The 18,576-nt window shown below is 47.5% G+C and overlaps 1 protein-coding gene across 1 annotated transcript in view; it reads left to right on the top strand.

The window, feature by feature from the left end:
* The window catches only part of LOC107113404 (plexin-B1-like), a 122,855-nt gene that overhangs the window by 33,212 nt on the left and 71,067 nt on the right, over nt 1-18,576 (top strand). Inside the window, 1 exon segment of the mRNA XM_015414766.1 lies at nt 6,021-7,155. Within this exon segment, the coding sequence (XP_015270252.1) occupies nt 6,022-7,155 (1,134 nt within the window). The 5' untranslated portion in view covers nt 6,021.

Raw genomic sequence — 18,576 nt, 5'->3', positions numbered from 1 at the left:
ATGACATTATACCTGCTGAGTCTTTCCGCCCCCCCGCCCAATGCTGCCCTCTACAGAATCCACCCCCCAAACCTCCAGGTATTTCCCTCCTTAGAGCTGGCAACCCTACATTCCCCTCAGTGCCTGTTGGTAGGCAACTAAGCTTGGTCCTGTCACCTACTTTGGCCTTTGGGAGAAAACACATTGGGGCCAGTCCTGATAGGGTTGCCAACTCCAGATGGGAAATTCCTGGAGATTTGAGGGATGGAGCCTGAAGAGGGTGAGGTTTGAGGAGGGGTGGGACCTCAGACAGGTACACTGCCATAGACTCCACCCTCCAAACCAGTCAGTCCCACATAGGGAACCATTGTTGCCAATCTCCAGGTGAGGGCTGGAGAGCACTCAGAATTACAACTGCTCTGCAGAAGGGAGGGCAGAAGTCAGCTGAAGTCAAAGGGGCAGATAATGGTAGGTTGATGGTTAGCTGGGAAGGAGATGGGGTTGCCAACTCCACCCTCCAAACCAGCCATTTTGTCCTGGGTAACAATTGCTGCCAATCTCCAGGTGAGGGCTACAGATCACTCACAATTACAACTGCTCTTCAGGTAGCAGAGATCAGTTCCTCTGGAGAAAACAGTGGACTCTGTCATTATACCCTGCTGAGGTCACCACAGCAAATTGACACTGTTTGCCCAAAGCCAGAGCACTGCCCCAGAGCCTCTTTCTAGATCTCGTTGTATTGTTTTCACAACGGGCTTTACTGCTAGTTTTTAATATTTCAAAAAGTCTTCTTCAAAAAGTCTGTGCTTCCAGACCCCACAGAAGTGGATCACTTTTTTTTTTTGCTGGCAACTTAGGTTGAGCTTATTTAATTAATTCACAGCAGCCTGTCTTCCACTGTCAAATGCAGGTGGGTGTATCAGGCAGACTAAATGCCATCTCAAACATGCCCAGTACTTTCTTGTAACTATGTATTTCTAGGGAAATAGGTGGTGGTAAAGAAGCTACCTTTCAGGGAAGCTTATTCACTGTTTGGTGTAGTGGTTAAGTGCACAGACTCTAATCTGGGAGAACGGGTTTGATTCCCAACTCCTCTACTTGCACCTGGCTGGATGACCTTGGGAGAGCCATAGTTCTGATAAGAGCTGTTCTTGAAAAAGCAATTTCTGCCAGAGCTCTCTCAGCTCCACCTACCTCATAGGGTGTCTGTTGTGGGAAGGGGAAGGGAAAGGAGTTTGCAAGCCACTCTGAGACTCCTTTGGGTAGTGAAGGGCGGGGTATAAATCCAATCTCCTCTTCTTCCTCTTCCTCTCTTCCTGATCTTGAGCATATGGCCCAATATACAGGAAGCAGGCCATGACCTGAATAGCCCAGGCTAGTCCCATCTTGTCAGATCTTGGAAGCTAAGCAGGGTCGGTCCTGGTTAATACTTGGATGGGAAACCACCATAGAAGTCAAGGGTTGCTACACAGAGGCCCCGGTCACACGGGAGGTTTTGGCCCAGAAGAGGGATGGATCGGGGGTGCAGCACCCGTTCCCAATCCGTCCCTTCAGAATGAAAATGTGGTGCAAAAAAGAACCTACTAACTGGTAGGACTTACCTGAAGCACCGCAGCAAGCGCGGCCGTGAGATCGCTGGCGCACTTGTCTGCAGGAGCAATTGAGGCTCCCGGCCGAACTGCGCACGCGCACACATGCGCAGTTCGGCTGCCTCGCTCTCCTTTAAGTGGCTTCCCCCTGGCATCTGATCATGCCGGGGAGGAACTGCGCGGTGGCTCAGGGGATCTGTGTGATCCTGCCGCCGCATATCTCTTTTGGTGCGGCTTTGAAAAGCCGCACTTTGGCCGTACTCCCCCCCCCCCATCCCGTGGCAGGGACCAGAGGCAGGCAATGGCAAACCACCTCTTATGTCAAAAATCCTAAGGGATTGTTTGCCATGTTAGCTGCAACTTAATGGCCCTTCCCACCCGCAGAGGGAGGCCAAAGCTCAGTGGTGGATCCCAGGCCTTTCATATATTGTGTTGCCTCTTCTGTCCTTTGCCTCTCGGGCAGCAGAGGTGTAAAATGCCTGGAGGACTGCTGCCAGCTGGAGGGAAGAGTACGAGCCTAGATACACCAGTGGTCTGGTTTCGTATAAGGCAAGTTTATATCATAGGGTTGCCAGCCTCCAGGTGGGGTCTGGAGATCTCCCAGAATTCCAGCTAATCTCCAGACTACATACGTTGCTTATTTATTTATTTAAAACATTTATTCCATTTCTCCCAGAGAAAACAGCTGCTTTAGAAAGTAGACTGTGTGGCATTATAACCCTACCAATGTCCCTTCCTCCCCTAAACCCCCCTCTCCCAGGCTCCACTCTCAAATCTCCGGGTATTTCTGAACCCAGAATTGGCAACCCTAATTAAGATGAACTGTACGTTACCTTATTCTCACATTATCCGTGGGTTCACCGAAGTCATTCAGTTAGATGTGCCTTGCAAGTTCTGTGCTGGAAACTCAGTGTCCAAGGCTCCCATTCAGATAGGGACCACGGTCCCATGTTGTTTTTCCTGATCTGAAATGGCCCCAAGGAGCCTGTTTTGCCCTGCTGGGGAAACTTACAAGTAATGACAGCGACATGTAAGTTTCCCCCACCTGGTGAAGGGCTTCTGGGCAGAGGCCCTTTCAAGTTGGGAGAAGGGCACAGGAGGGAGGCTGAAACCCCCTCTGCTTACCGCCACAGTCCCATTCCGAGTTCGACCCATGCGTGCCTGGAAATTGAGGGTTTCCAGCAAGGAACTCACAAGGCATGCCTGATCAGAAATCATTGTTGCGGATCTGGGTAGGAAACAGTGATACTGTACAGATAAACCATCTCATTCTCTGTTTACACTCCCTTAATCCCAGTGTGTGGCAAGAAAATGAATGAAGTCAGAACATTCCTGGGTGCTCTGGAGTGAGCAGCACTGGAACAATTTGTGAGTCACACGTGAGGCGTTAGAGCATGTTACCCCCTCCTGATTTGCAATATTAAGATCAGGTTTTCATAATCAGCTTTGGCATAAAACTATATTGGGCTTTTCTCCAATGATAAGAGCAGGTTTAATAAGTGCTGGCCCGTACGTGACAGTAGCCTGGAGGTTCCCCACAGGTATTCGCTCGTTTGAAATCACAGTGAAGGCAAGGGTGGTAAGCAACTTGTAAGCCATGAAATACACGCACATTTAAACATATGAATACAGATTTCCATTGCACTGTCTACTCCCAGAGCCTTTGGGCTCAGATTCTAATTATTGGCCTATTGGTCAAGCTTTGATGAGCTTCTCAGTGTAAAAAAAAGAAAAAGTGTAATAATGTGAAGGTCTGCATTGCACAAACGTGGTATTTGGTCCTGAACACAGAACTCAGAATCTGGCAAATGTCAAATTTTCAGTTTTTTTTTTTTAAAGTCCTTGTGGTAATAGCTGTCAATATAACCTTTAAAAGTGTCGGCCAAATTTCTCAGACCCACCTCTAGCCTCTCCCTGCACAATGGGACCCACTTTTAGTTGCTTATTTTGCCCGTCCTCTGTCTTCCTCTTCCACTCTCTTTTATCGGGCTGCAAGTCTCTAGGTGGAGCCTGGAGATCTCCCGCTACTGCACTTGATCTCCAGACGACTGAGATCAGTTCCCCCTGGAGGAAATGGCCGTTTTGGAGGGTGAGCTCTGTGGCATTAGACCCATTAGTCCTTCCTCTCCCCAAACTCTGTCCTCCCCAGGCTCCACCCCTCAAATCTCCAGGTATTACTCAGCTCAGAGCTGGTATCCCTACTCTTTCGGGTAACCTGATGGAAAGGCAGGCAGGGCTCCTGTACAGAAGAGGCAATCTTGGCAGGCGCCGCTCTCATGCGGGGGCGAAAAAACTGTGGCTATCAAAAGCATACGCGTTTGCTGCTCTTTTGCATTTGGTTGTTTTCCTCTATTTCTCTACCTCTCTCAGCCCCTTTTCCTGGCTTTCTCTTTTCTGAAATATCCTGACTGGGTTTGTGAAGAGGAGTCCATAAAGACGAGAGAAGTGGACGCCAAACATTGCAAACATAATCTGCCATTCTCTTCTTCTTGATGGTACTTTGTTTCTCTAGCTATCGATTAGCTTGAGACTCTGGCTGCAGTCCTAATGCACCCTTACCTGGGAGTAAGCCTAATTGAATAAAGTGGGACTTATCTGAGTTAACAGACGTATAACTGCACAAGTTGTAATGCGGTCCTATATAGAGTTATGCCATTCTGAACTCATTGACTTCACTGGGCTTAGAAGGGTAATTCTATTTAGGATTGGCTTGTTATCTGTCCACCTTTCCTCAGCCCTCCTTACCCTCCCCCCACCTTTATTGAAATTTTTTTTTTCTGCCAGTGATCCTTTCATAGAACAGTCTTATGCTGAATTACTCCAGTCTAAACCCATTGATTTCAGTGGTTCTGAACTGCATAGTACTGTACTGCTGGTCACCTTTACATTCTACTGCTATTTCCTGTAGAATTACGGTTAAAATAAAAAAGTTGTGTTTTGTTTTTTTTAAATCCACCCTTATTGAACACAACAGAATGGTAGTGGTTTTCCTGGTAGAGTTCTCTCCCTTATGCTGTCCCTTGTCTCCAACTGGACCAGTGGTCGAATTGTAGAATCGCATAGAATCCACAGGTATGGGCTATTTAGAATGAAATCCAAGAAGCTGAAGAGAGGATGAGGGGGATTTCTGATATTTCGGTAGCTCCCTTTCTTTCCACCTTACCAGTCAATATAAATGCAGATCTGTACAAATGTATGCTTGTTCTGATTTTAATTACCTTGATGCAAAATGAGTGTTTTATTTATCTTGGAGTTCATGCATCTCACACATGAACACACACAAAGCTGCCTTATACTGAATCAGACCCCTGGTCCATCACAGTCTACTCAGACTGCCAGCCGCTCTCCAGGGTCTCAGGCAGTGAGAGATCTTTCATATCACCTAGCGCCTGCTCCTTTTTAACTGGAGATGCCAGGGATTGAACTGGGGACCTTCTGCATGCCAAGCAGGTGCTTTGCCACTGAGCCACAGCCCCTCTCCTTGAAGACTCAGTGAAATGAGTCCCCCAACTTTAACTTCAACAAACTGTGCTGATTGCTTGCTTGCAAATTTGCTTCCCTCTGACATATGTTCATCAGAATCCACGGTAGATAATTCCAGAGGGCAGGGGTCATTTCGTAGAAAAAGAGCTAGGGGAACTCATTATCATAACTCATTAGCATATGCCACACCCCCTGACATCAGGGGCCCGGCGGTGGACCTGCAAGGCCAGCGAAGTGCGAGGAAGCCCCGCCAAGGCCCTCCCTGGCCCCAGGCAGGCAGGGGTGGGGAGAGGCAGGGAGGAAGCAACTTACCCTCCCTCTTCTCCTGCCTCCTCCTGGCTGAATGAAGGCTGGAAGCGGGACGGCCGGAAGCAGGGGGCGGGGCTTCGTCATGTGCCCCGCCCCCTGCACCTCACCCGGGGGAACTGCGATCCCCCGCGTTCCCCCCCCCGAAATGACCTCTGCCAGAGGGGTAGGTAGTCGGTTGCAGCAAAATTAACAGGAGCCATAAAGAATGTCAAGATTTTACTCCAGCCTAAGTGCTGGTGAACTGCAGCCTGCTTCATCTCATACATGTAGTGTCACCCAAATTGTATATTCGAAGAGGGCTGTAGTCCATAAGCTATGATGGAATAAAATCTTGTTAGTCTTTAAGGTACCATAGGACTCCCGTTTAGTGATGCTGGGCAGGTACGGTGATGCCCAAACTCGTCAGATCTCAGAAGCCAAGGCAGGGCTGGTTCTGTTTCGATGGGAGAATGCTGAAGAAGTCCAGGGTTTACTCTGCAGAGGCAGGCAATGGCAAAACCCCTCTGAACGTCTCTTGCCTTGAAAGCCCAATGGGGTTGCCGTTAGTTGGCTGTGACTCGATGGCAGGGGGGGAGAAATACTATCATGTTTTTTTATCGTCCCCAGGCTTTGAAATCAGCAAAAAAGTTAACCACCCTCTTTCTCCTTTGTTTCTTGCAGAATGATTATGATGCCTCTGGGGTCCCTCCTTTCTGCTCTGTGTTTCCTGGGGGCTGTCATTCCAGAAGGGCTGCAGTATGCCACCTTTTCATACAACACAACCAAGTTTCTTCACCTGATTATGGATTCTGAGTCTGGGACTCTCTATCTGGGGGCTACCAACTTCCTCTTCCAGATGACAGCGGACCTGGTGATGGAGGAGGCTGTCCCCACGGGGCCTTCCTTAGACAGCAAGGATTGCCTTCCTCCTGTCACAAAGCAGGACTGTCCCCAGGCCCAGGAGACGGACAATTACAACAAGCTGCTCTTGATCAACTCACTGGAGAAGGAGCTTATAGTGTGCGGCAGTGTATGGCAAGGGATCTGTGAGAAGAGGAACCTTGGCTTCATTAACCATGTTATCTTCCAACCCTGGACGCCAGGAGACACTCAGTACGTAGCAGCAAACGATCCCAATATTTCCACCGTGGGCCTCGTAGGGTACTCCAAAGACCACGTGCCGCTGTTGTTCGTGGGTCGAGGTTACACCAGTCGAGGAGTAGGTGGCAGCATTCCTCCCGTCACGACCCGGAATCTCAGGGCCCACCCTGGAGAGGCCCCTGGATCGGACTCTCACTCCATCTTCTCCTATGAAGAAACAGCAAAGCTGGCTGTGGGCCGGCTCTCGGAATATAACCACCATTTTATCAAAAGTTTTACTCACGGCTCCAGCGTCTACTTCCTGTTTTACCGGCGGGATCTCAAGTCACTGTCTCGCGAGTACAGGACCTACATTTCTAGGATCTGCCTGGACGACTCTCACTATTACTCCTACGTAGAGTTGCCGTTGCTCTGCCGGAGCAAAGAGAAGACTTACAGCCTCCTGCAGGCTGCCTATGTTGCACAGCCGGGCGGGGAAGGCGAGCTGGGCGCGGCCCAGGGAGACGTCCTCTTCACTGCCTTTTCCGCCTGGCACGCTTCCTCGGGGAAGCTGAGTGAGGAATCTGCACTCTGCATTTATACAATGGACCAGGTGAACCGCCTTGCTACTCAGACCAGGGACCTCTGTTACACCAAGGACGGCCGATCGGAGGAGGGCATAGAGGTGGCTTACATAGAATACGACGTCAACTCTGACTGCGCCAGATTGTCCGCAGTAAGTGGTTATTCACCGCATATGTGTGTAAATATATTAGTAAAACCAGGAGCACTACCTTCGAGCTTGGCAGGTGCCTGAGGCTGGATGCGGCTGCCAGTTAGCCATCCTTGGCAGGAAATGTTGGTTAATGTTGGGGTTGTTGCCTTGGTAATGCCACAAGATGAGATGCAAATGTGATTCATTTCAATAGAATGGTGTATACTGTGGAATTTATAGAATGGCTTACTTAACGGCTGCGCCCCCCACCCTCTTTTCCCCTGTAAATAGCCCTTGAGGAGATTTCATTCCAATTTGTCTGAAGGAGTGTGCTTTGCACACAAAACCATACACTTTGAATAAAGCTTTGTTGGTCTTAGAGGTGCCACTGGACTCGAACTTTGTTCCGATGGGAGCCAGTGTTGCACAGTGGTTACAGCAAGGGTGTAGGTAACCATTTTGGACAAACGGCCAAAGAACCACAAGAGGATGGTGTGCGAGCAGACATTAGGGAGAGGAGGGACAAGGGCTGGACTTGGCCTGACACACCAAAGAAGAGAAGAACAAGAGATTGGATTTATACCCTGCCCTTCACAGAGCGGCTTACCAACTCCTTTCCCTTCCCCTCCCCACAATAGACACGCTGTGAGGTAGGTGGGGCTGAGAGAGCTCTTTCAAGAACTGCTCTTTCAAGAACTGCTCTGACAGAACTATGGCTTGCCCAAGGTCATCCAGCAGATGCAAGTGGAAGAATGAGGGAATCAAACCCGGTTCTCCCAGATTAGAGTCCACACATTTAACCACTACACCAAACTGGCTCTCACTACACCAAACTGGGAACAAGTTGGGTCTCAGTACCTCTGTCAGTGTCTCAGGGGTCACCTGAGCCCCTTGGACAGAGAACCAGCCCTTTATGCCAAGAAGAAAAAAAAGGGTCTGGCATGCAGCTGTTCAACATACAAGGTAGTGGTTGCCTGCCCCACGGTTGGACTGGGCCCGAGGAGACCTAGGCTCAAATTCCCATGAAGCTCTCTGGGCGACTTTGAGCCAATCAGTCTCTCTCAGCTTAACCAGCCTCACGGGGTTATTGTAAGGACAAAATTGTAAGGGTAAAAACCATTGTAAGGATAAAAACCAGCCTCACGGGGTTGTTGTAAGGATAAAAAGGAGAAGAAGCCCATGTTTTCTGCCCTCAGTTTCTTGGAGGAAAGGCAGGATGACAATGCGATAGGTGGGTAAGTGTGGAGAAAGACATGCACATCTAACTATTCCACTGTCCTTTTTGTCAAACAGAAAGGAATAAGGGATGAAATCATCAATCATGCGCAGAGAAAAGCTGTTCACTAATGAAAGCTTATTTAGCTGCTTCCTTTAAATTGTGGCCTTGCGTCAAAATCTTTTTTTGCACCTAAAAAAAAAGCATTAATAATAATTAATGTTGCACTGTAAGTCATCATAATCAAGACCATTATGTACTGTAATGACTATTGTATGCAAGCGAGAAGCTCTGCATGAGCTGTTGTCACTTACACGCAAATTATCAATAGTAAATTGTGAATTGTTATTTCTGATTGCATAAACTATGATGGACAATTCATCACTTATAAACAATAATTCTGTAGCAGATCTTGTTCGTAAAACATTGTAGGATTTTGTTGCACAGAATTTGCTGCACAATGCAACAAAATTCCCCCCTCAGTCCTTCACAGCTTGTCATGCCTCTTGCCCCCACAAATCGAAAAAATGTGCACACTTTTGAGGGTGTGCATAAAAGATCATGAAACGTCCCCCTCCCCCAGTTCTACTCACAACCTTGTAATTGAGGCACATTTAGAAGAAGGTTACAGAGTTGGTTTTTATACCCCACTTTTCTCTGTCTAAGGAGTCTCGAAGCGGCTTACAATCGCCTTCCCTTCTGCTCTCCACAACAGTCACCTTGTGAGGTAGGTGGGGGCTGAGAGAGCTCTGAGAGAACTGTGACTGACCCAGGGTCACCCAGCTGGGTACATGTGGAGGAGTGGGGAATCAAACTGGGTTCTCCAAATTAGAGTCCACCGCTCTTAACCACTACACCATGCTGACTTGTTATTTAATTTATGTAGTGAAATATTCTACCCCACTTGTCTCCCACTCTGAGGACTCAAAGAGGCTTATAAAATGAAGTGCACAAACAAACAAAACGACCACTTCAAATAAAGTTATGAAACCCAACAGCCCAACTTACCCTTGAATCCAGGTTACCAGTTTCGGGCTGGGAAATACCTGGAGATTTGGGGGGTGGAGCCTGAGGGAGGGCAGGGTTTGGGGGAGGGGAGGGACTTGACTTTGATGGGGTATGAGGCCATAGAGTCCACCTTCCAAAGTGGCCATTTTCTCCAGGGGAGCTGATCAACAATTCTATAGAAGGAGAACCGGAGAAGCCTTCTATAGAATTGTTGACTCATGCACTGTAAGATTGTGAGCTTTGGTTCCAGGAAAAATATGTCTGCCTGAAGAAGAATCTGTCGAAACGCGCAGTTTTTGCCTAGGAGGTGTGTTGCTTGCTTTGGTGCTTGCTCGTACCACTTTGTGTGGAAAATGTAACTGCCTGCTGCATCCAATGTTCCCTCTAAGCTGTGGAGTCTTGTGAGCAAAAATTCTCCTTTGTGAGCTACTGGCATTAAAGTTGTGAGCAAGCAATTTGGCTACTGCATTAATTAGTTTGCTCTGGAGCCATCCTTCCTGAGCTGAGACAAAAATGTGTGAGCCGGAGACTAAAAAACTGTGAGCTAGCTCACACTAACTCAGCTTAGAGGGAACACTGGCTGCATCTCTCATGCTTGCTTTGATGCTTGCTGAATCACTTTTTGTGCAGAACATAACAGCCTGCTGCATCTCTCATCATTTACGACTGCTGCAACCTCCATCAGTCTCTTATCAGGAGCAAGATAGTCTACAGCATTGGAATAGGTCTCTGTAGCTGTGGACTTTTCTATTAGTAGATATATAACGTACTTAAGGTTTTTGTACTATAATGAATGTGTATAAGATATACTAGGGTCTCCGTTGTATTTAATTCAGTATATGAAGACACAAGTGCATATTAGTAGATTGTGTTTTGTTCTAACACGGTGTTCCTTTATGTTTGTCTAACTTTGCCGTGTTCCCTGTGTGTTTGATGCTACCACCTGGAAGTTGGCAACCCCTAGATAAGCCACAAGGGCATTCTAGGTTGGTGCTGGTTCCATCACCATGGTAAATATTAGACCACAGCTGTGAGCCACAGGCTAAGGGCAAATGGGGAAAATCCCTTTGACTTGCACATCTGGCGATGTACAGGCTTTGAATTATCTGTAGAAAGGAAGGGGCAGATGTTCTGCCCCAGTCTTAGTCATCTGACTTCCCATTTCACTCCTCTTCTACAGCCTTTGGCCACATACAGGCTTTATGGCAAGTTTACTGAGGAGGAGGAGGAGGAGGAGGAGATTGGATTTATACCCCGCCCTTCACTACCCAAAGGAGTCTCAGAGCGGCTTACAAACTCATTTATTTATTTATTTATTTATTTATTTATTTATTTATTTATTTATTTATTTATTTATTTATTTATTTATTTATTTATTTATTTATTTATTTATTTATTTATTTATTTATTTATTTATTTATTTATTTATTTATTTATTTATTTATTTATTTATTTATTTATTTATTTATTTATTTATTTATTTATTTATTTATTTATTTATTTATTTATTTATTTATTTATTTATTTATTTATTTATTTATTTATTTATTTATTTATTTATTTATTTATTTATTTATTTATTTATTTATTTATTTATTTATTTATTTATTTATTTATTTATTTATTTATTTATTTATTTATTTATTTATTTATTTATTTATTTATTTATTTATTTATTTATTTATTTATTTATTTATTTATTTATTTATTTATTTATTTATTTATTTATTTATTTATTTATTTATTTATTTATTTATTTATTTATTTATTTATTTATTTATTTATTTATTTATTTATTTATTTATTTATTTATTTATTTATTTATTTATTTATTTATTTATGCTTTCGACTTGTATCCCGCTCGAACCCCGAGGGGCCTCTGAGCGGCTTACACAATTTCCCTTCCCCTCCCCACAACAGACACCCTGTGAGGTAGATGGGGCTGAGAGAGCTCTGACAATAACTGCTCTTTTTCATGGACAGCTGTGCCAGAACTATGGCTTGCACCAAGGTTATCCAGCAGGTGCAAGTGGAGGAGTGGGGAATCAAACCCGGTTCTCCCGGATTACAGTCCGTGCACTTAACCACTACACCAAACTTGCATACCAGTGCTTTTTTGATTTAAAAAAGTGCCAGTACTCATATATAAAATTTGTGCCAATTTCCACCCATTTCCCCATTAGCACTTCCAAGAGTTCCTCCGAAAAGGTGCCAGTACCAGTATCTACTACCACAAAAAAGCCCATGCTTTGCACTAATTCTGTCTTAAATTACCAACCGTGCCTTCCTGACTCAGTCCGGTTTAAGACAAACCCATAAACCAGGGGTCTCCAACCTTTTTGAGCCTCCAGGCCCCTTTGGAATTTTGACTCAGTGCACTGAGCGCAACCTCAAAATAGCTTGCACAGTATGTCTGATGCAGGAGGCGGAGCCAGCCACAAAACAGTCACAGTGGCTGCTAAAGCAGTGTTTTTACAAATCTGCCCAGCCAATCAAATCTCCAGTGGCCAATTAGAAGCCTTGCTGGGCAAAAGCCCCACGTGGCCTTGCCCACTTTCTAAAAATACTTGGTGGGCAGTTGTCCCTCTAAGTTGAGTTAGTGTGAGCTAGCTGACAGTTTTTTTAGCCTCTGGGTTTCACATTTTTGTTTTAGCTCACGAAGGATGGCTCCAGAGCAAACTAATTGATTCAGGAGCCAAATCGCTGGCTCACGACTTTAATGCCAGTTGCTCACAAAGTAGAATTTTTTGCTCACAGGACTCCGCACAGCTTAGAGGGAGCATTGTTGGTGGGTGCCAGGAAAGTTGTCGATGGACATCATGGTGCCCATGGACACCACATTGGGGACCGCTGCCATAAACCCACCCTGAAACTGCCTGCATGGATTGGCTCTTATTCCTGTCTCCTAGATCAGGCAGGGGCCTTGTGTTGCACTGGAATCTTAGGAACAGGTAGCAGTGCACCACCACAAACTTGCTATGGACCATATGGCTAGGGTTATCAGGTCCCCTCGCTGTCACGGCAGAGGAATTGGGGGGGGGGGATTTCAGGGGTGGTCGGGACGTCACATGCAACCAGGGCTTTTTTTGTAGAAAAAGCGCAGCAGGAACTCATTAGCATAATAGGCCACACCCCTGATAGCAAAGCTCATTAGCATATTAGGCCACACCACATGCCTTCCCTTGGCTTGTCCGGGCAACCTGTGGCTGCGGGGAGCCCGGACAAGCCGGCCCTTGGACAGGCCGGGGAAGGCATGGGGAGGCATTTAAATGCCTCCCCGATCCTTCCAGGGGGCCCCCTGGCCCACCCACCTCAGATTCTCTGGGGGTGTGTGTCGCTATCCAGGCCTTCCCTCTGTAGGCACGCACACAGAGGTTTTGGCTGTAGTGGGCGTGGCCAACTCTGAAGCCAGCCGAAACTCCGTCGGGGCTCGGTGCGGTGCTCGCGTTGGCGTCCGGGTCTTTGTTCATGGGGTCGTGATGTCACCTAGAAGTGACGCTGAAAAGTATGCAGACGGAGAGTGTGCCCTGCATGCAACAACCCCGACATGATGTCGTCACCTAGAAGTGACGCCATCATGTCAGCGATGTCGTGTGTGACACTCTGTTTTTTGGGCAAAACTCTATGGAGTTTTTTGCCTTCAAAACCATACAGTTTGCCCAAGAACCCGAGCGTTGCTGCACAATTTCCCTGGTGCAATGACGTCACCCAGAAGCGACATCATCGCGTGTCCTTGATTGGGGGGTGGGTTTCTCCCGCTGGCCAGCTGGCCGGTGGCAGATCCAAGCACTCAAAAGTGGAGGAACCCCTTCTGGGACCTGGGGGTTGGCAACCCTAAATATGGCCAGCCACAAAATGAATGCTGTGGGGCCAAGATCCAATCACAGAATGTTGGGTGGTCCCACGCCAAGTGTTACCCTATGATGGAGGGCGCTGTTTCCAAAATGGTTGCTCCCTGCAGAGACAGAGCCGCTCTTGGGCTGTTCTGAAGCTCTTCCTTGCTCCAGCGAGACAGAGGGGAGTCGGGATTGCCTCTCTGCACTGGGGGAGGAGAGGCTTCAGAAAAGGAGGAAGCGGGCATCAGGAAACACATGCTGGGCTTTGCCGTCCTGGATTGAAAGGACAAATTGCTAGATAATTTGTAGGCCCCTGTTGCTAGCAGTGGATGCTGAATCTTGGACCTTTGGTGCCAGAAGTGCAGACTCCTAACTTTAGCGGACAACTTCCATGCCAAAATATGCAGCATGCTGAAGGCTGGGAAGGGGGGAGCTTAAGCGGGCAGGGAGGGTGGATGCCATTGTAAGTGGAATTTTATATCAAAATAAATAACAGGGCTGAGAACAGAGAGAAAAGGGCTTCTGGGGGGGGGGGAGAGAACCACGAACGTTAAAGAGTTTCCTGTCTCAGTGTTCTGAAGTTGCAGCTGCATAGTTTCGATCTACATGCAGCGTGTGGGACACAGACCTTTTAATGACTCGTTTAGCCCAGTGGCATGTGAACTTCACCCTTGTCATTCAACGCCTGGAAGCGCTTGTCATTAAAAATTTGTATCTAGCAGGGCATGTTTTGCTGTGTCAGCTCTTCCGTTGCACCATTCTGCCTGCAAATGGAAGAGCCCGTCAATGAAGTTTCTTCAATATGTATGTATATCCAGAGGGGGTTTTGCGCTTGGCCAGCTTCATGCGGCGGCGGCCCGTTCTCATTGCGTTCTTTGGGCAGAATGCTAATTCTGTGCTCTCCCTCGACTTGCAAGTCAGCCCTCTGTGCAGAGAAAAACATTTCTCCAGTGAATTCCCAAGCTAGCATTCAGATCTATTTTCAACATATAGGGGACAGCCAGAAACACCAGACTCTAGTCAAAAGTTCAGCTCGGTCATTTCCGCTGGAGAATCTTTGGCTCAGCTCCCTGCTGGTGGTTGGTAATGTCCTGCACCCCCACACACACACACTCTCTCTCTTTCTCTCTTTCTCTCTTTCTCTCTCTCTCTCTCTCTCTTTCTTTCTTTCTTTCTTTCTTTCTTTCTTTCTTTCTCTCTCTTTCTCTCTCTCTCTCTTTCTCTTTCTCTTTCTCTCTCTTTCTCTCTCTTTCTCTCTTTCTCCCTTCCTTCCTTCCTTCCTTCCTCCCTCCCTCCCTCCCTCCCTCCCTTCTTTCTTTCTTTCTTTCTTTCTTTCTTTCTTTCTTTCTTTCTTTCTTTCTTTCTTTCTTTCTTTCATCCCCAAGTAACCCCCTCCCAGAGCTCCTAACCTTCAGGATGTCACAGGTTTGAGGTCCGCCTAAGATCTTTGGACACTAGAATAGCATTCCAGTGCACAAAAGGATAGGCAGTATCTCCCCCCCCCCCATACACATTTCACATTATGGATAAATATTGTCTGGGTACTGGAATTTGGGATAGATATCCATTGGCATTTTAATATTGCTGTATATTCTCTGTTGCCTATATATTACTCTATGTCCATATATTTTGGTTTCTCCCAACAAACTTTCTCTGATTACTCTTCTAAATTACCATCTGTCTCCATTTCAACCTTGCATTGGAGTCCTGTCACCTTGTCAAAAAAGATTCTTAAATCAAAATATGCTGGTCCCAATCTGGGGGGCATATTTCCTTCTAGTCTGGTGTTAAAACCTAAAATTGCTTGGACAGAAAGTATAATATGGCAGAAGGAACTCCCTCCCTTCCTTCCTTCCTTCCTCCCTCCCTTCCTCCCTTCCTTCCTTCTTTCTTTCTTTCTTTCTTTCTTTCTTTCTTTCTTTCTTTCTTTCTTTCTTTCTTTCTTTCTTTCTTTCTTTCTTTCTTTCTTTCTTTCTTTCAATTCTGATTAGGGTTTTGGTGACAGGATCCTGAACTAACTGGTCTGTCACAAGTGTGAAGAGACCCCAGCTCCCATGAACTCTATGAGACACAATGAGCAAATGGTACACCACAGGCGACAAACAAGGCTGATTTCAAACCAGTTTAAATTTGTAACATAGATGTTTCCTATCAGGTGTGAAAAGAAGAGGGGTGGAACAGAAGGGTCAGGGGGGCCCAGTTCCAGGTGGAGGGGGGAGCTGGGCTCAGAGTGCGGGGGGCCTCTCCTGCTCTCACCATCACCAGGACCCCCACTTGGCCCACCCACATCTCCACCTACCTGTGTTCCCTTCTTTACCCTGCTGATTTGTGAACCTTCCTACTGACCATATGTCCTCTCCCCAATGGTGCTGAGTAGGTTTGCCAACTCTGGCTTGAGAAATACCTGGAGGTTTTGGGGGTGGAGACTGGGGAGGGTGGAGTTTGGGGAGAGGAGAGACCTCATCAGAGTATAATGCCAGTCCACCCTCCAAAGCAGCCATTTTCTCCAGGGGGGTTGATCTGTGTAGTCTGGAGATGAGCTGTAATTCGGGGGGATCCCCAGGTCCCACCTGGAGGCTGACAGCCCTAGTGCTGAGTCCTGTGGCCAGATAGGAGCACCGCAACTCTCCCACCTTCCTGGCAGTATGTGACATGCTTCCTGCCAGCAATGCAGATTTTGTGGCAGTGCGCCCTGGCTGCTGTTCCACCTCAGGGCGTGCTGACTTTGGCCCTCGGGGTGACCAGCCCCAGGGTGAGGCCTGAAATTCTCGTGGGATTACCACAGGGATCAGTTTCCCTGGGGGAAGAGGCCGCTTTGGAGGGTGGGCTCCGTGGCATCACATCTCCACTGAGCTCCCCCCCCTCCCCACACTCTGTCCTCCCCAGACATTGTCCCCAAATCTCCAGGAGTTTCCCAAGCTGGAGTTGGCAGCCCTTGGCTGTAGTGAAAGGAGTAGAGAGGGGAGGGGAAAGCTCCGTGGAATGAGTTCCGTAGAACCAGACAGGATGGGAGAGGAAGACAGAACCCGCCTCTACAGGAAGCAGTGGCTTCAGGCAGGGGACCCCAAAGGTGTGGCCGCGTTCCGACTTCGTCTCTTTGTGTGTGGTGAATGGGCAGCACTCCGAAGTGGGGCTGGGGTGGTCCTTTTTACTTCAGGTGTGGAAACATCTGGCACTGGCAGGAAAAAAATCTTCAAAGGCCCATAAACTTCAGGAGTCACGTGGCAGAAGGGGCACTATTCACTTAGGGCCCTGTGTTGGCTGAGCCTCCCTAATAATGAAGTCAGAGGGACTGACTGTTGTTGCCAGTCTCCAGGTGGTGGCTGGAGATCTCACAGAATTGCATCTCGTCTCCAGATTACAGAGATCAGTTCCCCTGGAGAAAAAGGCTGCTTTGGAGGGTGGACTCTACGGCATTTTACCCCACTGAGGTCACATTCTTCCCCAATCCCTGCCCTCCCCAAGTCCCACCCCCAGATCTCTGAGAATTTCCTTTGGGGAAGGACTGTGGCTCAGTGGCAGAGCATCTGCTTGACATGCAGAAGGTCCCAGGTTCAATCCCCGGCCTCTCCAGTTGAAAGGACCAGGCAGGAGGTGATATGAAAGACCTCAGCCTGAGACCCTGGAGAGCTGCTGCCAGTCTGAGTAGACAGTACTGACTTTGATGGACCCAAGAGGCCTGATTCAGTATATTCATGTGCTCATGTGTTCTCAGCCAGAGTTGGCAACCCTATTTGTGACCCACTTACAATTCAAGCCATGAGAAGTTCATCTGTTGCTACCCACAACCCTGAGAGCCAGCATGATGTGAGTGGCAGACTAATCTGGGAGAACCGGGTTTGATTCCCCACTTCTCCACGTGAAGCCAGCTGGGTGACCATGGGCCAGTCACAGTTCTCTCAGAGCTGTTCTCTCAAGAGCAGTTCTTTTAGAGCTTTCTCAGCCCCACCTACCCCACAGGGTGTCTGTTGTGGGGAGAGGAAGGGAAAGGAGGTTGTAAGTGGTAGAGGCAGAGAAAAGCGGGGTATGAAAACCAACTTTTCGTCTTCTTCCACAATGTTTCTAAAGGAAGAGGAGCCCGTTTAGGTCTAGGTGGAGGACAACCATATTTCTTCCACAAGGGAGTATCCCCACAACTGCAGTAAGCACAGCTGCCCGTTCTAGGGTTGGCAACTCACAAATCATGAGTGACACCTGTGGGAAGCTTTTTAAATTAAGAAGAAGAAGAGATTGGATTTATACTCCACCCTTTACTCGGAGTCTCAGAGCAGCTTACAATCTCTTTCTCTTCCTTTCCCAACAACAGACATCCTATGTGAGGTAGGTGGGGCTGAGAGAGCTCTGTCTGAGAACTGCTCTTGAGAGAACAGCTCTGATAGAGAACTGTGGCTTGCCCAAGGTCACCCAGTGGCTGCATGCGGAGAAGTGGGGAATCAAACCCAGTTCTCCCAGATTAGAGTCTGCACTCTTAACTGCCACACCAAACTGACTGTCAATTAAGAGTTCTAAATCAACTTATTTGGGTTTTTTGTGCTTGCCTGTGTTCTTGCATCACTGCTTGGGAATTGTACAGCGAAGACGGCACGTTACCTTGAGAACCATGCAATGCTTCCTTTCCTTCTGGGTATGCTTTTCAGCACCGTTAAACTTCACCCTTTGTTCCGTATTTACCAACGTGGATGAGACAGCAGCTCCAGCAGTATTCTCAGTGAGACTTATGATTGTAAAGGGTGAAGGTAATGAACGGAGTGGCCACCAAGCCTCAGCTACCTACTCGGGTGAATGCTGACTGCACAGAGCAAAAACGGCCACACGAGCTATAAATACATGCGCTTTTTACTGAGACTGGAAGAGCAGCTTTGAGAGTTACGGGAAGGGAGGATTCAGATGATGAGCTTGCTGTTTTCAATTGCCATGGCTTCAGCAGCTGTATTTAAGGTAGAGCGCTGAAAGTAGTTTTGCTGTCTCCCAATGGACAGCTTTTTATTCAGGGCACGGGCAGGGAGTTTCTGGATTGTCTCAACAAATCAAGACCGCATACGCGACAGGCAAAAGAAAGTAATACTTCGTACAGTGCAGAAGTGACTTGCAGAACTCACTGCAACTGTATGTGGTGATTGATGGCTGCTGGCTTAGGGGGCTATAGAGGAGGACCGGACCTTTTAGAGGAGGACAGGACTGTCATTTGCTGTTAGCCATGACAGCCAAGTGGGGCCTCCAGGTTCAGAGAAAGAACACTTCTGACAGTTTCTGGGGAGCGGTCAGCAGGTATGGGCATTGGTCTGCTCATGGGCTTCCCTGTGGTATATGACCAGCTCCTGTTGGAAACAGGACACTGGAGTAGATGGACCATTGGTCAGTTCCAGTATGGCTTCTCCTATG

The sequence above is a fragment of the Gekko japonicus genome, unplaced genomic scaffold (genome assembly GCF_001447785.1).
Source record: "Gekko japonicus isolate JY-2015 unplaced genomic scaffold, Gekko_japonicus_V1.1 scaffold204, whole genome shotgun sequence".
NCBI lineage: Eukaryota > Metazoa > Chordata > Lepidosauria > Squamata > Gekkonidae > Gekko > Gekko japonicus.
Note: the sequence above shows the minus strand (reverse complement) of the source record. Positions and strands in the feature narration are given on the sequence as shown.